This window comes from Vanessa cardui, chromosome 18 (assembly GCF_905220365.1).
Source record: "Vanessa cardui chromosome 18, ilVanCard2.1, whole genome shotgun sequence".
Classification (NCBI taxonomy): Eukaryota; Metazoa; Arthropoda; class Insecta; order Lepidoptera; family Nymphalidae; genus Vanessa; species Vanessa cardui.
The window spans coordinates 3,278,508-3,303,586 of record NC_061140.1 but is presented as its reverse complement, the minus strand read 5'-3'; the positions used below and the strand labels follow the sequence as shown (position 1 = coordinate 3,303,586).

Below are 25,079 nucleotides of genomic sequence, written 5' to 3'. Positions count from 1 at the left end.
TATTGAATTTTGTATAATATTTAGGCCTCTGCATCTATGACAGATGATTTAAGCAGCACTTGCGTTCATGACTAAAGAGATCAATGCGAGAGAGGATCCTTCGGCCGCACTCCCGACAAGTGTATGCGCCCCCGGGTGGGCGGGGGTTTGAAGCCCGCTCATGACGCCTAACGCGTTTTTCCTTAAGAACTTTAAACCAGGCATCGTCATGCTTTGATTGACCTGCGTGAATAAGGCGTCGCCACTTGGCACGGTCCTCGGCCAGTTCCTCCCATCGGCTGCTAGGGATGTTAAACGCAACCATATCACGCTTAGCGCAATCTTTGTAACGGAGCATAGGCCGCCCAACGGACCTTTTCGCATCCGCAACCTGTCCCAGCAGTATTTGTCTTGGCAGACGAATGTGCTCCATTCGATGCACGTGTCCCAGCCACCGTAACCGTTTTTTTTTTAGAATGGCCGTGATGCTAGGCAGTTGTGCCTCGCCTAGGACAGACTCGTTTGTCACTCGATCCTTCCACGTGATGCCCACAATGTTTCGAAGACAGCGCAAGTGAAATGTGTTCAGTCGGCGTTCTTGTTTTGCGTACGTTGTCCACGTTTCTGCTCCATACAAGAGTGTGCTTAGGACACATGATTGGTAAACAAGCATTTTCGTTTTTACCGTAAGGTGTCTGTTGTCCCAAGCCCTTGAACGGAGCCTCCCGAACGTGGAGGCTGCTTTGCCGATGCGGGAGTCGATCTCTGCATCAAGCGAGAGATTGCTCGACAATTGCGACCCAAGGTAGCAAAATTTGTTAACCACCTGCAGAGGTTCGCCGTTAAGCAAGATGACTGGTTGTTCTAAACATCCTTGCGCTAAAATAACGGTCTTCTTACAATTTATGGACATTGAAAAAAGGTGGCAAGCTCTGGCAAATTTGTCTATTAGGTTCTGGAGTTGAGCCTGGTCATGAGCAACAAAGGCAGCGTCGTCAGCGAAGAGAAGACTATCTACAAATAGGTCCTCCCTGTAGCGTTTGGACTTGAGCATTGAGATGTTGTACAGCTTACCATCAGTTCGCGTGTGTAAGTGGACGCCCTGCTGTTCATCCCCAAAAGCAACCTTCAGAAGCACCGAGAAGAATATTCCGAACAAGGTAGGGGCCAGTACACAACCTTGACGAACGCCACAGCGTACGTCAAATGGCGTAGATATGTTGCCATTGTGCAGGACTGTGACTTCCATACCTTCGTGGAACGATTGCACTATCCTTAGGAGTTTCGGGGGGCATCCAATTCTGACAAGAACCGAGTATAACCCCTCTCTGCTCACGGAGTCAAAGGCCTTATTTAGGTCTACAAATGCAACGACTAGGGGTGTATGTTGCTCCCTACACTTCTCTTGTAGCTGTCTGAGTGAAAATATCATGTCGACAGTTGACCGTTGGTACCTAAAACCACATTGTGCCTCAGGGTATACGCGATCGGCGAGCCTTTGTAGTTTGCCTAAAATGGCCCTAGCAAAGGCCTTACCGACGATGCTAAGAAGAGATATTCCGCGGTAACAGTTGCAGTCGCCGCGGTCGCCTTTGCCTTTATAAAGAGTGACAATGTTAGCATCTCGCATATCCTGAGGGACGTAGTTTTCTTCCCAACACTTAGCCAGGTGGTTGTGGCGGATGGGCAAGAGGCACTCAAGCTTGACGACTTCGGTGACAACATCGTCTTTACCAGGACTCTTTCCGCATTTGAGCTGCTTGACGGCCAGATAAAGTTCCTCTACGGTGGGTGCGGCGTCTAGCTCGTGCCAAGTTGCCAGTTTCGGGACAAGCTCCACCGCATCTGGCTTAATGTCCACTGGGCACGAGTAGAGAACCTTGTAATGTTCTACCCATCTTGCCATCTGACGAGTGCTGTCTGTTATAACAGAACCGTCGATTTCTTTGAGAGGTGCCGTCTTTTTTGGTGTAGGTCCAAGAGCTCTTTTGATGCCTGCGTAAACCCCGCCAGTATCCCCCGCGCTTGCGCACGCTTGGATGCTTTGGCAAAGCTCCGTCCAATACGCATTTGCAAAAAAGCGCGTGCTGCGCTGGAGTGCGGCTTTTGCCTTCGTGAGATCTTCACGCGTCGCATCGCAAGGGTTGAGGCGAAAATTTAAAGCGGCTTGGCGTTTTGAGTCAATCAAGGGAACTAAGTGCTCTTCGTTTTCTAGAAACCAGTCGTAAGATTTTATCTTTTGATACCCAAACACTTTTCCTGCAGTGTCAGTCAGAAGAGACTTCAGTTTTTCCCATTCGACTTGCGCTGATGCCGTACTGTCCCAAGTTGCAACTTCTTCACGGACAAGTCTCCCAAAAGATTCCACTACCTCCATGTCACGAGTCTTAAAAAGATTTATCTTTTTTCGACCGAGCGGCTTGGAAGAATGGACTCTCCTGGGGACAAGTCGAACTTTAGTAGCAACGAGACTGTGATCGGTGTCGCAATCGGCACTGTGAAACGCCCGCGTGTGGAGCGTTTCCCGCAGGTCCCTCCTTCTTGACAGAGCAAGGTCTAATTGGTGCCAGTGTTTAGATCGAGGATGCATCCACGAGACTTTCCGCATCATTTTGCCTTTAAAAAAGGTGTTGGTGACACACAGCTGGTGCTTTGAGCAAAACTCCAACAATCGTTGCCCGTTGTCGTTTAGCTTACCTATGCCGTGTGCACCGAGGCATTCAGGCCAGGCTGATGTGTCCTGACCGACGCGAGCATTAAAATCACCCAAAATGTGCAGTCTGTCAGTTGGATTTACCCTACGTACTGTCTCTTCGAGCTGGTCATAGAATTGGTCCTTGGTCTCTGGTTTTGAATTAAGCGTTGGTGCGTAAGCGGAAATTAGAGTGACAAAGCCGCTTTTTGTGTTTAGACGCAAGAACATAATCCGCTCGGAAACGCCTACAGGTGTCTCTATGGCGTTGATGAGTTGGTTTCGAACCGCGAAACCTACACCATGCTCTCGTGTTTCTGAGGAATAGGTCCAAACCCGTCCCCCTGTATATTATTTATTACGTAAGAATTTAAAGGAAAAATTAATAAATGTTTGGTTTATTTGAGAGTTAATTTTTCAAACAATTTCTTGAAATGTTTACTTGTAGTTTCAAAAGCTCGGTAATCGCGCGGTTTCCCGCTCTTCTGTATAATAGATTTGTATAATAGATTTGTAGGAAATTGAAACGTTTGACGTAATTGCCATATCACTGGTGAAATCAATCAAGCCAAATAGTATGATTATATTAATTACTAGCTGTGTCCTTGTACGCGTTTGAATTTATCAAAAAAATGTAGTCTAAGTTACTCTTTATTATAATAGTTATCTGCCAGATTAACCTGAACGAACAAACAGACAGACAGACAAAAATTGTAAAAAAAAATATTTTTTTTGTATATCTACCATGTATACATACATATGCATTGTGTAAAAAAGAGGCTATTTTAATATTACAAACAGACACTCCAATTTTATTATATGTATAGATATACTTATTCGCGTAAACGAAACTCAATTAGAAGTCGATTTTGTTACAAATTAAAAATAATAAACGAATACATCGCTTATTGAGACAAGTCCGATTTTGTAAACTTCGATTTACGTTCAATAAAGGAATTTATAATAACATCAACAGCTTGAACATACTGCTTTTATTGAAACATAAAATCACGGATTTACGAGTTATTTAAGCGAACAACAGCCTGGCAAATTGGAATGCTATTATGTTGGCGCTGTAAGAAATGTTAACAACTAGCTGTGCCCACGACTCCATTCGCGATTATTTTAAGATGAAATTTCATTTACTATAGCCATTTATTTATTACCCCAGATTATATTCCAGGGTTTTTGACCCTATCCTCCTCTATGATAAGAAAAAAATAAGAATAGGTCCAAACCCGTCCCCCTGTATATTATTTATTACGTAAGAATTTAAAGGAAAAATTAATAAATGTTTGGTTTATTTGAGAGTTAATTTTTCAAACAATTTCTTGAAATGTTTACTTGTAGTTTCAAAAGCTCGGTAATCGCGCGGTTTCCCGCTCTTTTTCAAGTAATTTGGACTTTGCGCTTTTTTTATCTGTTCTTCCCACCCCCCTGTAAGAAAAGATACGATATCATCGACACCCCTTAGTTCGTCTTAAGCATGAATGGCCACAATTTTATAATACAAGTAGCCTTAGCTTCTTATTACATCACCTATCTTCTAGTGAAATCCCCTTCAAAATCGGTCCAGGCGTTCCAGAGATTAGCCGAAACTAAACATGTACCGTGTATACATTCATATGTATTTAGTAAAAAACGATTATTTTAATGTTACAAACATACACTGTAATATATCGCCAATACGCCACAAACCTTTAGAACTATAGCATTATGTCCCTTGAGGCTGTATTTACACTAGCTCACTGACCTTTCAAATACTAGCATTGCTGTTTGGCGTTAGACCATTTGTGATAAAATAATAATATGAAATCCATCAATAACAATGTAATATAACATATTCTCGCGTGTATATTTTAATCAAAGTTAATTAATGCAATAATTAAGTTACCTATGTAGTAATATGAGCTCTCTTTCTAACATAATTGATTTGGCCATACAAAAGAGAGAGACAGCATTGTTTCACAAATCACCCCTGAACAAAGTTTGAACGTTTAACCGTAAGTTCACAAGTACGTTTGAAGTGCTTACCACATGTTCAAAGCGTAACGCTTAAGTTTCAAAGTGAAGTTAACTTCATATTTCAAAGAATTCTCCCAAAGGAGACCATTTAACGCTCGAATAGATTATTATTAGAGGAAAGATTTCTTTTAATTTCAAATTGCTTTAGTAGCCTTCAGCAATTAATGAAACGTTAACATTCCTGTCAACTTCTGTGAAATTAAAAAAAAAAACATCTTCAGTATATGTATTGTCTGTTTGTAATATTAAAAAAGCCCTTTCTTACTCAAAGAATATGTATGAACTCTACATATACCAAAATAACATTTTTTACCAATCTTTGTCTGTCTGTCTGTCTGACTGTTCCTGCTTATCTCTGGAACGGCTGGACCGATTTTGACGAGAATTTATCTGGCAGATAACTAATATAATAAGGAGTTACTTGGGCTACAATCACATGTGTGTTTTTTAAATTCAAACGCGTACAAGGTAGCACAGTTAGTCATTTATGAAGGTAATACGAGCCATTTTACACAAAAGTATGTAATCATATATATAAGTAAAATAGGTTTATTTTAAATTCATTTCTTTTACTATTGGACTCCTAAAAACATTGCTCCCTTATGTTGGCTGTTAGAAAATGTTTTGAAATCAACTGAAAGCATTGAAGTCGACTTTTGAACAATATGTGTATTTATGAGTTAAATAAAGTATTACAACGACAGCCTGTAATTCCCACTGCTGGGCTAAAGGCCTCCTCTCCCTTGGGGAAGGTTTAGAACATATTCCACCACGCTGTTCCAATGCGGGTTGGTGGAATACACATGTGGCAGAATTTCTATGAAATTTATCACATGCAGGTTTCCTCACGATGTTTTCCTTCACCGCCGAGTACGAGATGAATTATAAAGACAAATTAAGCACATGAATCAGCGGTGCTTGCCTGGGTTTGAACCCGCAATCATCGGTTAAGATGCACGCGTTCTAACCATTGGGCCATCTCGACTCTCTACAAATAAAGTATTATTAAAACATATTTCAATTATTATGTTAATAAAATATCCTGACTGATTAATTCATCATCGCCGAGCGTAAATAAAAAGCTAATAAATTTGGTGATAACAGGTAACATGATATTTTATTTTCGATATACTGATTGAAAATGAGTACTTATGAGTACGTATTGAAATATACATATATGTGGTTACGAATAGGTCTTAAATTAACGTAATATTTGAATATATTTAATTTCCACGTGAGCAAATTCAAAGCTAGTTATAACGACACATGTGTTCTGGTATGTGGTTGAATTATATAATATCGTTATTTACTTGTGAACAAAAGCGATGAGGTCAGCTGCTCGACCGCTCCCGTCGCACACGACGACTGGCACAGGTGGGTTGTCAGTGACGTATTCCAGAACAGCCCTCACTGTGTTCGTTCCTCCTTCTATCACGAGACACACGACCGGAGTTGATGAATGAGTGTCTGTAACAAAGTAAGATTTATTTATACGTTTATACAAAAGGATACTCCAACCCGTTAATAAATGGAGTAAGCAAGTCACCCTGGCAATCAAGAGACGGTAAAAGAAGGGGTCGGCAAGTTAGGAGATGGGAAGATGATTTGAAATAGACTGCGAGACCATTCTGGATGAGAGTAGCAAGGGACAGGACCTATTGGAAGAGGAGGCCTATGCCAAAAGACACATCGAACTTAGGGACCCTATATAGGAATAAAGGGCTTTTATTATCATTACACAACGATAAATAGATTTTCTACCAAATAGTTCCAGATGTAATCTTTCACACAAAACACAATTGACAAAAGAAAAACCATTTTAAGGAAACTATACTTGTGTTCATTTCAACGGAATGAGATATATTTTATATAAACAATTTGATGGCCAATTTTGATAAAGCCGAGATGGCCCAGTGGTTAGAACACGTGCATCTTAACCGAGGAATTCGGGTTCAAACCTAGGCAAACACCACTATACATGTGTTCTTAAAAACATCATGAGGACACCTGCATGTGTCTAATTTCATCGATATTCTGCAACATGTGCATTCCACCAACTCACATTGTAAAAGCGTGGTGGAATATGTTTCAAGCTCTCTTGGTAATGGGAGAGGAGGGCTTAGTCCAGCAGTGGGAAATTTACAGGCTATTACTTTAATTTAGTTTAAACAATTTGATATAAAGCATACTTTCAAATGTAAAAATGACTTTAAAAAAGAATCCTGCGTGATCCTGCAAAACAAAACATTGTCAAATAAATTGGATATAGAAACTACCTGGAGCTAAACTGCTCTCAACGGAAATTGTATCATCAAAATACACTTGATAGACAACGATGGACAATTCATTAATTTTTAGTCGTACCCCCGATGGAATATCCCAGGGATATATTGTATACAGTAGTTATTCGATAACCTGCGTTGTCTATAGAAAGAGTTCCATATGGAATTTCAGAAATTATTAACTTTCATACAAGCTGTAATTCCCGCTTTCGTAAGACGAATTTTCAAAATGGTGGCAACTGCTATTTATTCATAAACCGAAACTTTAACATAAAAAATTACAAACTTCCATTTAAACTTTCAACCTGACTATAAGAAATTACGGAATAAATAAAAAAGACAAATAAATAACAGCCCTCTTTGAACTTGTTTATCCTATATATGGCCAAAATAAAAATTTCCCTATTTCTAGCATAAAATTTATATACTATTAACACAATAATAAAACACTATAAACACTATTCATCCCCTTTGGAGATAAACCCTGAAATTCCGTTCATAGAACGTTTTATGAGTAATTTTCTCGTAAAAATCATTCCGTTAGATCCACCTGCACAAACTGTGCTGCTGTGTTAATCAATTAATTATTTAATTTCATACATTTTATTAATTAGATATGACTCGTATATGAATAACAAACACATCGCGTCAGTGCATATAAATAGATAAATTAAGACGTTAAATTGAAACAAATAAGTTTATATATATGTATGTATATCATGGACTTCAATTAAACAAAAAAAGTAATATTTTCTCAAAGGAATCGTTACATAAAATATTCTATTTATTTGGTTGATGTTAAACGATTCATTAAGTTAACTTTGAAATTCTCTTATTTGCAATTCTTGGTAGAGCTCCTTCTAAAACACTGTTTCGCGTCTTCAAACGCAGACTTTAATTAAACGGGTATCCTCGATTAATTATATCAAGCTTGTACACTTTGAAAGTGTTGTATGAAATATTATAAACATATACGCCGGTTAGTTAAGAGAAATATTACTAAAAAAAATATTTCAGAAAAACAGTTTTTGATCTTGATTCACTATATACAGACAATGTCGATTCTACTGGCTTTCGAGAAAATTGTGATGAGTATTTAGATATACTTTAAGTCTGATTAATTATTTTTTAGCGACTTCAAAAAAAGGAGTGTTCTCAATTCGACCGGTATATATTTTTTTCTTTTTTTTTATGTTTGTTCGCCGATTACTTCGCCATTTATGAACCAATTTTGATGATTTTTTCTTGTTCAAAGAAGATACTCCTGGAATGGTACCATGATGAGGATTTCACAGTCTGATGATGTGATCCTGGAGAAACCGAGGGGAACCCTCAAATTTTATAGGCACATGAACAGTGTTTTACATATTTTCTGAAGTTATATTGCCATTTGCTTCTGGCAATCATAATATTATACTGCTGAACTGATGATGGAAGGTGTAAGTCCTCAATTACTAGGAGTTAGGAAATAGTTCTTTCAACATAAATATATGGATTTATACTCCTCTTCGTAGCTTTTATGAAGAGAAGTACAGGTTCACTAAACATTTCTTTTGTTATGTTATTGTTTGGTATATCATGCTCCAGAAGTGGTCATATAAGTTTTATTGAAATAGGTCAGCGCTTTTTGATAAAATAAACAAATACTTCACTTAAAATCGTCCGACTTCAATAATACGTGTTTAAATCAAATTATTTTCCATGTTATAGGAATTATGTTTGAATTTGCTGTGACTTTTGATTATAGATTCATTCCCCACGAACAAATGGGTATGTTTATGGGTCGTTTAATGGATGCACTTAACAAAAAAACCCTTAGTCAACTTTGGTAAGATTCAACAGATCCAGAATTATATGAGGTAGGTAGGTAGAAGAATATAAAATCCATCCTTTTTTTTTTAAGAAAATTTCTTATAGTTATTTAAGACAGCAGGTAACATTTCAGAGTCGTGACGTTTTGAGGGCGATACGAAACATTTGAAGAATATACAACTTGTACTGAAATTATTATATATTTACGAACACTTCTACTACATTACTAATCTCTTTTCAAATATTTTAGTTTACAGGCATCCACAAACTAAGGCTCATAATTATATATGCGACCTGCCCTGAGATAATATCTTGAGCTCAGTTTAAGGCTTAGCTTAATATCTTATTAATAATTAATTACTAAAAAAAATATTGGCTCCAAAAAATCGTGCCCATAATTCGTACATAAATTATTCTCGAATTCTCTTAACATCAACACAATTACGCCCAGTGAAATTGTATGACCCAAAATATATACAAGCACATACTTTTGGTGCTAATGACAAAATAACATGGCATGAATATTATAACTCAATTTTATTAATACACTAGCTGTACCCGCGACATTGTACGCGTTTTAATTTAATACAAATAAAAACATATTGTAGCCTAAGTTACTCCCTATTATATCAGTTATCATGCTAGTGAAAGTCCCGTCAAAATCGGTCCAGCCGTTTAGCCGGAGATAGATTAGAGATTAGCCGGAAAAAACAGACAGACATACTGACAGACTAAAAATAAAAAAAATGTTATTTTGGTATATGTACCGTGTACACATATATATCCATTGAGTAAAAAAGGGCTATTTTAATATTACAAACAAACACTCCAATTATATTATATGGACAGATTAATTAAATATCGATTCGTTGTACCTAAATGTAATTAATTCAGTCCTCAATGAATATGTGTACTAAGAAATTCATCAGAAATTTTCATTGTGAATCGTAAAGAAAGACAGGAATAAGTAAAAACTATAAATTTAACGACATAAAGCGTGACGTCCTGAAACACAAGACAGGTGCTAAAACACGTAGGCAGGTTTTATTGGACCCGTAAACTGTTTATCGCTTGTCCTACGAGACAACTTCTGCATTTGCTTTTGTTTATTTAAGTAAGGAGGACTACTAATACTTGCCTTTATATTCTCATATGTGATGGTATTATATTAGTATATGTGGTGTCGTGACATACGAACCCAAAAGACCCAAAGGATACGTGGAATTGACTCGATAACTAAATCAAATACACGTACAGCATATATATTTCATTTATATTTTTTTCGGTGAAAATCTGGTGGAAGGTAAATTTTTTTATTGACATACGTGCTACACTTTTTTATTTCCAATGAACAAGCATAAGCCCATTCTTATACAGCCAGTGTAACGTTAAAAGGAGTTTTGTTATGTATTATAATTATTAATTAAAACAAAAACAAAATAAAAAAATCTTTATTATACTTAATATATATACCTATACATATAAAACAAACAAAGAACCAAACCACAAAGGAAATACATACATTATTTAAGGTAGTGTTTTATTAGTTCTGAATAAGATTATAGGTTTATTTTATTCGAAGCCAATGGCTCGTTTTCTTTCGATACATAATAGGATTATGACAACTTCAGTTGAGCTAATAACAGGCTCACAAAGAAACCGAAAACAGTATTATTGCGAATATATATTTTTTATTTTAATATTCGTATTGAATCGTATACTTATTACCTATACTAATACCTACCATATTACATATTAATAACTAGCTGTAACTCGCGACATTGTGCGCGTTTGAATTTAACAAAAAAAAAAATATTGTAGCCTAAGTTACTCCTTATTATATTAATTATCTGCTAGTGAAAGTCCCGTCAAAATCGGTCCAGCCGTGCCAGAGATTAGCCGGCACAAACAGACATACAGACAAAAATTGTAAAATATGTTATTTTGGTATATGTACCGTGTATACATACATATGCATTGAGTAAAAACGGGCTATTTTAATATTACGAATAGACACTCCAATTCTATTATATGTATGTATAGATGTTTTTCGATTTACTTGAAGTATTATTATTTTCATGTGATAGGCAATTTTCTTTGAATAAAAAGCGATCATTTCTAAGATATAACTATTTTATCAATTTAATCGCACAATGGAGTGGATCGTATAAATCTTTATGACCATTAAAAATAATGTGATGTTACACTGCCGAATGGTTTGGGATATTTACTCTGTGGTATATATTTTTAAAACACATAAAATCCACCCATAAATAACACGTTAGTTTTACTTGATATCGCCTTCCGCTATTTACTGTTCAATGAATATAAAGTTAATACATAGTTGATTCGTCTTACTAATATTGTAGATGTTACTATGGATACTTTTTACTTTTTACTATGGATGGATTTGAATCACTCCGATACGGTTTAACGGGTCTGAATGGATTTTTACACTGGGATAAATTATAGTAAAGTAGTAAAGTAAAGTAAACTAAGAGCCTGTACATTTCCCACTGCTGAGATAAGGCCTCCTCTTCCATTAAGGAGAGGGTTTGGAAAATATTCCACCACGCTGTTCCAATGCAGGTTGGTAGAATGCACATGTGGCAGAGTTTCGATGAAATTAGTCACATGCAGGTTTCCTCACGATGTTTTCCTTCACCGCTGAGCACGAGATGAATTATAAAGACAAATTAAGCACATGAATCAGGGGTTCTTGCCTGGGTTTGAACCCGCAGTCATCGGTTAAGATGCACGCGTTCTAACCACTGGGCCATCTCGACTCAATATACGACAACATTACATAAATTACTCTGATCCCACAAAACCCAGACCCAAGATAACATAGAAAACTAATGAACTTTTTCTACGTGTATTCGGCCGAGAATCGAACCCGGGACCTAGGAATGACACACCCATGAAAACCGGTTTACACGCTACTCGACAAATCGTTAATTTATTTAGGGTACGTGCACCCTCAACTACAATAACGAACATAGACATTGTATGATTCCAAAGATATGGTAGTCTCATTGTAATCACTGTTATTTAAAGATATACAATAAACGTACATCATAATAATTATTTTATATTGCAGCACATAGTAATACGAAATATTGTAGTAATTAATTATTTTCACTACAGGAAAATCTTAGACAAAATTAAAAGTAAATTTGAAATATTCTCGCGTTAAGCATGATTTATAGTCATGATGAAAAAACTAATATGAAATGTTAAGATGAACTCTATTTCAGTTTTAATAAATATTAAATACTGCACAGAATTCGCTGATAAATCGGTGATGGAACTGAAAATTTATTGAAAGCGATATTTAATTAATTTTCACATAAATTCATTTTATATTAGAAAACTAAGAAGAATATAATATATAATAACATAGACTAACAATATCGATACAATCTCTTAAATCTTTTACAAAAAAAAAACTCAGACGAGAAATGTAATGGAAAGTATGAACAAACAAAACGAGCGACTCGACTCGAGATCAAAGCGTATAGAAATTACGAGCATTGGATCGAGCGAGACCGGTATAATGTTGGCAAGGAATACATCGCACGGCGAGAAAGGGAGCCCCGCGGGTAGAGACGCAAGGGGGGGAGGGGGCGCCCAACACGTCCAGTGACCTGCGCGACGCGCCGCTCGCCGTACGCAACAAAATGGCGCAGAGCAGCAATGTCGTATTCCCGCGTAAATTGCTTAAGAAATTCATCTTGATGTACAGAGAATTAAACTGTTTGTGGGATAGGAAATGCCTAACGTATAAACACAAGAAGAAACGACACGACGCTGTAACGAAACTGACCGAGTTGGTACAGAAATACGATTCATCGGCGACCAGGGTACATGTTCTGAGGAAGATCGAGAGTCTGCGGGCGTGTGTGCGCCGCGAGTATAAGAAGATTCAAGACAGTCGGTTGCAGGCGACGAGCCCCGATGAGGTCTATACCCCTCACTTGTGGTACTACGATATGCTTTCGTTCGTATTCGGAGAAGAAGAGAGCAACGCAAAAGAAAAGCAAGAATCACCTGACCCAGTCGTTTCGGTAAAAATCCTAAACATCATTTTTAGACTAAGACACAAAAGGTTATAACAACAACAGCCTATAAATTTCCCACGGCTGGGCTAAGGCCACCTCTTCCTTTGAGGAGAAGGTTTTGAAACATATTCCACCACGCTGTTCCAATTGGTGGAATAAATATGTGACAGAATTTCTATGAAATTAGAGACATTCAGGTACTCACGATGTTTTCCTTCACCACCGAGCACGAGATGAATCATAAACGCTTGCCTGGGTTTGAACCCACAATCATCGTTTAAGATGCACGCGTTCTAACCACTGGACCATCTCGTTTCAAGAGGTCATCGAAAAGTATTATTACTTGAAACTAATATTATATACTCACAAGGGTGCAACTTTTGTGCCGCAATGTACTTCTCCAACTTCCGCCGCAAAACTATTTCAGCGCCGTACCGACCGACGGAGCCGTTGTCTACGAGAAGGAAGTAAGCATGCCGGTTATTCAGAACAGCTAGCTTTGATCTGGAACAATTAACGTTATTACACAATTACTTCGTAGATAATTTCTCTTTAACGTCGTGAGCTAATAAATATATGAAGTGAACAACTTTATGCGTTACTATCTTTTATACATATAACAAAATTGGAGTGTCTGTTTGTAATATTAAAATAGCCCTTTTTTACTCAATGTATATGTTTACATACACGGTACATATAACAAAATAACATTTTTTACAATTTTTGTCTGTCTGTCAGTTTGTTCCGACTAATCTCTGGAGACCGATTTTGACGGGACTTTCACTGGCAGATAACTAATACAATAAGGAGTAACTTAAGCTACCATATTTTTTTTTTGTTAAATTCAAATACAAGGTCGTGGGCACAGCTAGTATACTATATACCTACATAGTTGATTAAATTACAAGGTATTACAAGGTAGACCGATTGTACGGTAATAGTTTTGCTGTGTTCCGGTTTGAAGGTTGACTGAGCAAGCATACAGGCACAAGCGATATAACATCTTGTTCCGAGTTTGCTGGCGATGAAAGAAATGGTTAATAAAAGCGACCATGTCTATGGGACCTCTTATCACATATCACGTGGCCGATTTGCCAGCCAGCTTACCGATATACCGATGTCGTAAATAAAAAAAACTTTATGTAAATCCATAGTAGTAATAAATAAAACCGATGCTATATTCTTTGGCTGGGATTGTATTGGCGATGATAGCTATGGGTCTAATACTGCCAAGTACAATATCAATGATGGTTTTATATTCCTATGTTTGATAAGGAAAACAGTCTGTATTAAAATATCATATAATAAATATTTTTTTTATATGATGTCTCTACCCAAAGGTTGGAAGAGACAGTTGTTTAAGCAATAATACCGCCCTTTTAACCGATAGAAAGAAATGAAAATATGATATGTTTCGATTTCCTTATTACTGATATACATATATATATATAGTAGTTTTTGCTCGTGTGTTACCGAGCGGTCGTAAGTTTGGGGTATAAAAATTATATATCCTTCCATATAGTTCCATATAGTTCAGTTTCATATATATTAGTATTAAATTGTAGATATCATAGATAGAAAATATACATATATACATACAACATATTTTTTTCTTTTTTATAAGATAGATAACTCGTTGTGGGCATTTGGTATTATTATCATAGATTTAGAATCTTTATCGATACAGCAATGAGCACCTGTCTTCCGCTTAAGTTAGATAACTGATAACGCTCGTTAGAACTGTGCCACAGATTAAAAGTACCATAGAGAAATTGGGTAAACTTTAATCGATCCGACCTATGAAATTATATAAAATGACTTGAAATAAAACTAGTTTTAACGGATTTAAATCGCGTATATTAATTATTTTTATCGACGTTTCGAGCACTTTACAGCGTTCGTGGTCACGTTGTACGTTTCGTTGTACTTTATTGTCACAAATTCTCCATTCGCAAATCTTTGATATTTAGAGTTTAGCTCATATAATAAAGTCAAAATCTATAAAGAGATATCTCGGTGGCTTTGCCAGTTTGGATTGATTCCACTCAGAATATCTTCCGCCAAACAGTAATAAAGTTCTGTTGCCAAAAACGGTACCACATTGGGCGTATATGGAATTGTTAGTATTTCTTGTAGCAACAAAGTGTATGGCAGGGCAGTGGTGAATATAAGGTGTGCATAGTCCTAGACGCTAATTGACAAACGAAAATGCATTGATAGAGTGAGGAGCTTAATAGTATGCGCTGTCATTTGTCAAGTGAACGGGAAAAACTTACCATCAAAGAATAACAACTAAATAAATAAAAATCTCAATACTTTATGTTACTAGCGCTGTACTGTACTAGTTTCATTTCGTTCCTATATATAAAAAGTAAAATACATAGCGATTATTTACACAGTTCACCTATGATAATTATCTACTAAACGCACGAAGCGTTCACTGAATGAACACAATAGGCTCGCCATTGAATGTTTATAGAACTATTAAAAATGATCGTATTAAGATAACATCATTTTCAATATCCGTAAAACTCACGCGGATCATTTAATTTTTATATAAATCATAAAAGCGTATCGCATCGCACAATCTAGAGTAAAATTGCTTTCAGTTTCACGATATAAAAAAGCAATCTATATGGTGATGGGTTTTACATACAAAACGCTTAATTTCAGCAATAATGTTATAATCATTTTGTTTAGGAATTTTTTAAAAGTGATATCCTTTCTGAAATCGGATATATTCGGTGTTATCGCTTGCATATTGAATACATAATGTTTTTTATCACAAAAAATTTAGTATGTCTTAGAGTCGAGATGGCCCAGTGGTTAGAATGCATACATCTTAACCGGTGATTTCGAGTTCAAACCCAGGCAAGCACCACTTTATACATGTGCTTAATTTGTATTTATAATTCATCTCGTGCTCGGCGGCGAAGGAAAACATCGTGAGGAAACCTGCATGTGACTAATTTCATAGAAACTCTGCCACATGTGCATTCCACTAACACGCATTGGAACAGCGTGGTGGAATATGTTCCAAGCCCTCTCCTTAATGGGAGAGGAGGCCATTAGCCCAGCAGTGGGAAATTTACAGGCTGTTACTTTACTTTTCTTACTTAGTATGTTTTGTTCAGTATTTATAAGACTGTAGAACTGGAGGTTCTGCGTTCATATCCCGGGGAATAACCATAGCAATCAGGGTCTAGGAATTTGTTAGAATGACTATTACATGATTTCTGTCCAATGGGAAAATAAGTCAAAATCGGTCCAGTCGTTTTAAAAATTTTATGATAGTAATAACCAAAAGTGATGCTGATGATATGGATTTCACTAATGAACTGTAGTAATTTCGGTTAACATATAGGATTGTTCTAAATAGTTTTATGTACTAAAAATATTTTTCCCAAAATAAAACAACGTTAACACCATTGCATTCTAGGAATCGGAGGATGAAATCGAAACAAGGGAATCGGATGAAACGTTCCAGTCGCCAATAGTGAACTATTCTGATTACACAGTGACCACAAACTTGATGGAGGGCGACAACGTTTCCCCCATACCGAAACAGTTTGCGTTCGAAGAGGACAAATCGAAAAGGCATTGCACGGAGGTCGATGACGAATACGACGCAATTGGTGAGTTTGGATTCCATTGGAAAACACTTTATAAATATACATAAATATAACTATAAATATAAATATAAATATAAATATAAATATAAATATAAATATAAATATAAATATAAATATAAATATAAATATAAATATAAATATAAATATAAATATAAATATAAATATAAATATAAATATAAATATAAATATAAATATAAATATAAATATAAATATAAATATAAATATAAATATAAATATAAATATAAATATAAATATAAATATAAATATAAATATAAATATAAATATAAATATAAATATAAATATAAATATAAATATAAATATAAATATAAATATAAATATAAATATAAATATAAATATAAATATAAATATAAATATAAATATAAATATAAATATAAATATAAATATAAATATAAATATAAATATAAATATAAATATAAATATAAATATAGAAGTAACGAAGGTACCATAAAGACCCAGACCCACGACAACATAGAAAACTAATGAACTTTTTCTACGTCGATTCGGCCGGGAATCGAATCTCGGAGTGGCGTACCCATGAAAACCGGTGTAAACTCGATCACTGGTCGTCAATATGCCGTTAGGTGTTTACTGGGCATGTCTGAATTTCAATTGACATTATATTTAATAATAACAATAACATACTTCATTGTATATCAAATAAAATAAGCAATGGACTATAATAAAAGGTAAAGATAGTGTTTTATGTACTTTAAATGTGATCGTAATTAGAGCAAGTTGTACAGCCTCTTGAATTTATCAGCTATCTACACGTTGACCATTTTTTGGTCTTGGTATCAATGCATACAGCGACTAGCAAGAATAATCTCTCAACCACCGAAACAGGCGAAATCGTCTTTTCCCAGCTTATAAATGGGCTTTTGATATTATAAAATATGTTCTCATCCAAAATTCATATATTTTTAATGGTAACACGCAATAGAAATGATATATGAACATGAACATTGAACGAATGAATAAAATGTAAACAAAAATTATTCAAAAAAGAAATCATTAAATTTATTTTAAACGTTGATTAGAAGTTGTTCAGTGAAACAGTTATTTATCTCATCCTTCTTTACTGAAATAAAATTTGAAAGAAGGAGATAGATTATTACCGTTAAGTTCTCCCAGAAGAAATATTTTAAAATAAGAACTCAAAAATTTAAATCACAAATGTCGTATAAATGAATACCAATGATACAGTTACAGTATCGAAACGTCGTAACTGTTTTAATAGGCAATTGACAAGCCGTAATCGGGAATGTTTCGATTGGAAATTGTTATCAAAGCGGATTATGAGAATTAACGTTTATGATGTCAACGAGCACTTGAATTAAGGGCTCTTCGGATGTTTATCTCCGTTTAAATTCTCATTTCGACCAACGGGGCTTGAAATTAATAAGCAGACTCATATCTCCATATATATATTTTAGTAAGAACACTAATTCTCGTTATTTGTGTAAATAATATTAATTTTACTATTTTTATCTTTAAAAATGACAGGATATTACTTTATATTCCACTTAGCTTTGACTCACACACATACAAATACACACACATAGACACATATCTGCCATTAATATCTGTGAACAGCCGAACATAATAATAAAAAAGTTTAAATTTTTAAATTTATTATTTAATTATAATTTCCAAATATAAATCAATTATGGAAAGAACAATATTTTAAATAATGAAGAAATTAAAAAGATAGAATTCAATACATATTTTTCATTTCTCTGCATAGTAATCTCTCTTTAAAATTACACGGGAGTTTTCACGTTGAAAAATCTTCCCATCACGTTTTACATTTCCTACCTAATACCGTTTGCTCTCCGTGACGATGCATAAGTAAATGATGACCTACCGCGCTAACGAAGGATATATGAGCAAATAAAGATTATATTTAAAATATATTTAGCCTATTAAATATAGACGTAGGAAAAAAGTTAAACAAACATTAAATTTACTTATTGCATATGACTTAGAATTACGTTTAATATATATTTATTTATAATACAACAGACACGTAACTAATTAAAACTACACTGTTATGTTACTTACAAAATTCTGATAACAGTTTCGTCGACGATCTAAACGCCATTTTTTTTTGCAAATCCATAGTGAATACCATAGACTAATCTCAACCTGACTATCGCGTCAATTTGTTGTGAAATATTGTTTATTTTTTTAGATTACTAATTACAAAATTCGTTAGATTACTATCTGACGCGACAGATTGTAATCTGTCGAAATATTGTGAACTGTGATATATGATTGCAATTTAACGTATTATTTTTAGCTATATTGTAATCTATCGAAGTTAAACTGTCAGATTACAATCTGTCCCGCGTTAAATTGTCAACTGTCGAAAGTTCTTCATGATTGGCCGATTTTATTGTAAGAACGACCAATCATATGTCACCGTTATTATTCGGTAGTTATTATTCGGAATCTTACGAATTTTGTAATTTTACGGTGACACATATAATGATACAATAAATGTGTTTACTTTTAGGCATAAATGTTGCAGCGAAACTACGCGGTCTGCCTTCGAACATGCGGATATTAGCAGAGAAGTTGATTAACGACGTTTTGTACCAGGCTCAAATGAATGGTCTAAATTCTACCACTGTTATTACAACGCCCGACCCTTTTAAACAAGACGTGTTATGATCTACTCATATATCTAGGCTTTAAGCTTTCTTAATTACTATATAGTATAAAATAAAGTCACTTCCCGCTGTCTGTCCTTCTCTATTTATTCTTAGATCTTTAAATTCCCGAAGCGAATTTTGATGTAGTTTTTTTTTTTAATATATAGAATGATTAAAAAGACGTTTTCGTTTATAATACATGCATAATATATTTTTAAGTTATGTTTAGGGTTTTTAATATGATGTAAATTATAAGTAATAAACACATTTTTTGCACCTACATTGCAAACGTCGGGGGAACCCTATAAGATAGATAAAAATAATGTATTACAGTATTGTATATCTTAAAAAGGGTCTACAAAAAGTCAGCGATCTTTCAGGGATAACCCACAGTAACCACTGTATTTTTTACTTTTTAAGAGATATAACTGCTCATATAAGAAGCCATTTTAAGCCTTATTCAATAATGTACAGTCAGAGTAAGAAACTTTCGTCAGTTTTCAAATTGATTCCTTTATCAAATCTTAAAGTCTTAGTACCTTTTGAATCTAAACGTCAAAGCATTGCGACGCAATACGTCATTCTTGATCGGTAAAGCAGATAATCGCTCATACTGAGCACACGAAAATAGATCTTAAGGTGACGAACCTTTTCTTACCCCGATTATACCTTAAATACATTTTGCATGCCATGTAAATCTATGACAAAGTTGATTCCCCTATACACTGTTGTATGTATAAGTAATAGAACATAAATTATCAACATTTGAAAATAATTATATGTCAATGTTAATATAAGATGTTTATAGAATATAAAGATTATATAAACATTACTCGTTTTTTATTTGAATCAATTTCACATAATAATTGATAGGCTACATGACTAAAAGGATGCACGTGACATTGGAACAATACCAAAGGTCGCGGGTTCAAATTAAGGCAGGTAAGTATCACTGATGCTTTCATGTGCTAAATAGATGTATAATATATTAGTTGGTCGATCAAACTACTTTTTTTTATATAGAGAATTCTTAAAGAAAGTGAAGATTATATTTGTAAATTAGTATTTATGAACAAGACACTATAATATATATATATATAATTCACGCGTTTATTTTACTTTGTTATATCTCTCAATTGTTTGTTTTATATTTTTAAATTAATAAATACGTACTTATCTACTTATATGTAGTAATATAATATACAATGTATGGTTCACCCTAGTTTAGAGGCCAGGATATCGTTGAATATACGGAGGTCATCCAAGTCTATAATAATTTATATTTAAAATTCAGTTATCTGCTAGCGAAAGTCCCATCAAAATCGGTCCAGCCGTTCCAGAGATTAGCCGGAACAAACAGACAGACCGACAAAAATTGTAAAAAAAAAATGTTATTTTGGTATATGTCCCGTGTATACAAACATTTGCATTGAGAAAGAAGGGCATAAAAACAGACACTTCAATTTTATTATATGTACATAGAATATATAGGAATTAATATTGAAAGAATACATTAAAATATACATACCAGTAAGAAACTATTCATTTTCGATTTCGAGTAAAGCAGTTAAGTGAAATATGTAGTCGTTAGTTGCAACCAGTTTTACAAAGTATGAGAACTCGGTGTTCTATCGACTTGCGAAGATGAAATCTTAAATATTTACGATCGCTACGATCGTTTTGAAACGAGCTCTTAAAAGTAAAAATTTTACCGAAACAAAAAAATATTTCCATTTCAGTAAGTCTTCTAATCTTACATTACATTTATAGTTATATATAAATTGATTTATTACATAATGTAAGTAATTAGCTATGGCCTCTCCTTAATAGGACAGGAGGCCTTAGCCCAGCAGTGGGAAATTACTTTACTTTATAATGTAATCTATACGATTTATACTCGTATTGTAAATGTGTAAGTAACTCTGTTTATCTGTCTGTCTGTCGCTCTTTCACGACCAAACCGCTGAACCGATTTTGATGAAATTTGTTATGAAGCAAACTAGGCTACTTTTTTGCCTAACACGTGAGAACCAACTCATAAAACGCCAACAAAATCCCGGGCATTCACTTGTTAAATGTATCATTCAGTTCTTGGCGCGCCGGAATTTCAGCAACAGATGCAATCATTTTTAGGAGGAAAGGGGCAATATATGTACATATATTTCATAAAGTCATCTCCAAACAAGTGGATTTGTAATTAAAATCAGTTAAAACGTTAAATTATATAGAGATATAAAATGTATACATAAAAACTTAAAATAAAAGTATTGTGGATAATTAATTCCTTTTGCGTTTTTCGTTTTCAAATTTAATCACTTTCACAAACAAAACGAGAGCTGTTATCAGTGTGCTACACGAAATTGGCTTGCGGTTTCATTAAACGCACCTGTCAGTACTCTAGATAACTAGCAATTGCACTTCATTTTAATGGAAATACATTATTTATGAAGAAATTCTCTTCAAAAAATTATTTCTACAAATTATCTGAGAATTGTTTTACATTTCGTATTTACTTTAGATTACTTCTTTATGGTATGACCCCGTTAAATCGATATTTATATCATCCTCATTACATACATATCGTATAAAACTAGTCGCTTATCGCTGTCTCTCCCGATGTATGCTTAGATCTTTAAAATCACCTAACGGATTTTGATGAGGTTTTTTAAATATAATACTTCGACAATTTACTAAAGAAACACTGATCATTTTAGAAGTTTCTGCTGTGATGTCATAGCATTGCTCCCGAAGCCGGGGCGGGTCGCTAGTTTAATATATTTTCGTACAGGATAAACTCAGGCCCGAATAACAAATTAGAGGATTTCCTGTGTGATTGCCTGTGGATGTTAGTGTCCACAAACCATCAGCTGATTAATTTGCTAGCTACCTATTACTAAAATAGCATCTAGCAGTAATCTATCACTTGATGATTGCATTTTAAATTTGAATTTTTTGTAATTAGGCGAAGTCGGAATCATCTTCAAAAGCCCTCATACTCAAGTTTAATAATTTGTTCAGATAACAGAACGCGGTAAAAGGATAAAGATTACGAAACATTTACCTTGGCGACGCTATCGCATGATATGGCACGTCCCGACCTCTGCCTATGAGCTCGTTGGCGCCCTCCACGATGCCCCACGGCGCTATTCCTATACTGACGACTCGGCCCGCTCGTTGAGAACGCTCCAGCTGTAGTGCGTCTCCAACTTGACGCGTGACACCTGTTAGAATGACAGAGTACTTTAACAAACAGCGCAATAGACCCATTCATTTGCCTTTTTTTAAGGTCAAGTTTCAGACGGCAATTTGGTTCGGCGATTTCAAACTTTTATATAAAGTTAATAATCCACAAAGCTTTGATGTTATCATCAGCATGTACCCCTTATGCAGCACTTACCCACGGCTAGTTAAACCACTTGCAAAATTTAATTTTTTACCGTCAATATTTTATCGTACGACGGTGATTGATGGGCCGATAAATTAGCTCTGAATGCTGCGCTGTGATCTCTGATTCTGCAACTTTGTCATTTATGACAATATTGGATTTGTAATGATTAGTATTTTTTTTTTGTCATCATCCATCATTATTCTCCTGCGCCTATCCCAATTTTATTTGGTGTCTGTCTGACGTGATCTTACAAGTAACATTCTCTCCATCCATATCGCCTTTCAAACAATTCATCCATAGTCAAAGTCAAAGTCAAAAACCTTTATTCAAAATAGAAGTGTTTACACTTTCTTATTGATTGTCAATAATCTACCACCGGTTCGGAATATAACACCTCAGACCTGAGAAGAACCGGCGAAAGAAACTCAGCGGGATTTTTTTTTTTTATAATGTCAAATAATAATTTACAACAATAAACATATTCTTGTTATTTGAAACAGCCTGGAGGCGATCATCTCATTCCCAAGGTGTGCAGTCAACTAGAAAGTCATTAGTGCTGTAATATCCTTTAGCACACGAACGCTCTTTAACGATTCTTTTGAATTTTATAATTGAATATTGTTGAACGTTTTCTGGGATCCTGTTGTAAAAACGTATACATTGCCCCAAAAAAGAGTTACTAACCCTGTGTAATCGGGTACAAGGCGTAACAAGTTTATTCTTGTTCCTAGTATTAATGGAATGTACGTCACAATTTTTGGGAAAATCATTTATATTTTTGCGTACATACATAACATTATCAAAAACAAATTGAGAAGCGACAGACATTATTTTAATTTCTTTAAATTTACATCTTAACGAATCTTTTGGGCCCAGGTTATAAATTGCACGAATAGCCCTCTTCTGCAGTACAAAAATAGTATTAATATCAGCTGCATTACCCCAGAGTAGGATGCCATACGACATAATACTGTGGAAATAGCTAAAATACACAAGGCGAGCTGTATCCACATCAGTCAAAAATCTAATCTTTTTTACCGCATAGGCTGCAGAGCTGAGTCTATTTGCCAATTTACTTATATGAGGGCCCCATTGGAGCTTAGAGTCAATTGTCATACCAAGTAACTCTGTTGACTCTAATACATCTAATGCTTCCCCGTTTAAAAGTACATTCGCTTTGACACATCTTACATTGGGAGTAGTGAATTTAATACATTTTGTCTTTTTACTATTTAACATTAAATTATTGACACTAAACCAATGTACTATTTCCGAGAGAGCATTGTTCACATCGTCATATATTAAAAGATGTCTTTTTATTTTAAAAATTAAAGAAGTATCGTCAGCAAACAATACTATCTCGAGTTTATCACCTAAGAGATGTGGTAGGTCATTTATATAAACAAGGAAGAGAAATGGACCAAGAATTGATCCTTGAGGGACCCCCACAGTAACCTGAGCCCCGGGAGATATCTTTCCATTTACATCAACCCTCTGAATCCGATTGCTCAGATACGAAATCAGAAGATTGAGTGCAGTGTCCCTGACTCCATAATGTCGTAGCTTCCTGACCAAGGTTTCGTGTTGCACACAATCAAAGGCCTTAGATAAATCACAAAAAATCCCCAATCATCCTGTGACTCCTCCCAGGCCCTGTAGATATTTTTTATGAGCTCAACACCAGCGTCAGTTGTCGAGCGACCCCTTGTAAATCCAAATTGTTTCTTGTGTAGCAACTTGTTCTTGTTAAAATGTACTAGCATTTGATTTAGTAATAATTTTTCAAAGATTTTGCTAAGAGTTGGTAGTACAGAGATGGGTCTATAGTTATTGGGGTCTGATGTACTACCTGACTTAAATATTGGTATTACTTTACTATGTTTCATAAGGTCAGGAAACACGCCACTAAGAACACAATTATTGAATATATTGACAAGGTAGGGTGCGATTACATCAATTATTGAATTGACTACCTAAACATCCATAGGTATTTTAATCATTTTTGAAGTATAATATTACGTATTAAAGACGTCTATATTTTTATGAAATAGTGTTCTTTTAATTTTGGTTCCTTTCTTTTCAATCGATTCGCGTATTACATTTTATTCAATTCACTTTAACTCTTAGTTTATTTGCTTTTAGTTGTGATGACAGGGCACAGTATATTTCGCCAATGCCACGTGGGATAGAGAAGACAAGAATGAGATTAATCGGTACGTTATATTTTATGCATTGATACGTCACTTAAGAATAGGCTGGATTATCCTTAGCATTGAAGGTCGCAGGTAGAACTAGGGGGAACCACCTCTTTTTTGGAGTTAAAGGCTGCAGTAGAGCAGCATGACAGAATAAGCCCCAAATTTTTATATATTTATTAAAATGTTGCTTAAGCCGAGGTCCTTTTTAATCTTTCAGAAATCCAGAGTTTATTAATGACTGTATTTACACGTCCTTCCCTCAAAAAGCATTTTTTTTAATCATGTTATCTATCTATCGCATTTTAATATTGATTTTAAAATCGCTACCTCGGTGG

The 25,079-nt window shown here is 34.9% G+C and overlaps 2 protein-coding genes across 9 annotated transcripts in view; one reads left to right on the top strand and one right to left on the bottom strand.

Annotated features, from left to right (window-relative positions):
• Positions 1 to 25,079, bottom strand: part of LOC124537682 (transient receptor potential cation channel trpm) — a 347,813-nt gene that overhangs the window by 48,646 nt on the left and 274,088 nt on the right. For all 8 annotated transcript variants that reach the window (XM_047114599.1, XM_047114603.1, XM_047114602.1 and 5 more), the window contains 3 exons: positions 22,220 to 22,379; positions 13,219 to 13,355; positions 6,007 to 6,163 (listed from right to left, as the gene is read on the bottom strand). In XM_047114599.1, coding sequence (XP_046970555.1) covers positions 6,007 to 6,163; positions 13,219 to 13,355; positions 22,220 to 22,379 — 454 coding nt within the window. The remainder of the gene's footprint in view (positions 1 to 6,006; positions 6,164 to 13,218; positions 13,356 to 22,219; positions 22,380 to 25,079) is intronic.
• LOC124537687 lies at positions 12,447 to 19,938 on the top strand. The gene is made up of 3 exons (XM_047114614.1): positions 12,447 to 12,851; positions 16,291 to 16,486; positions 19,020 to 19,938. The coding sequence occupies exons 1-3, from the start codon at positions 12,471 to 12,473 to the stop codon at positions 19,175 to 19,177; spliced, it is 735 nt and encodes a 244-aa protein (XP_046970570.1). The 5' UTR covers positions 12,447 to 12,470; the 3' UTR covers positions 19,178 to 19,938.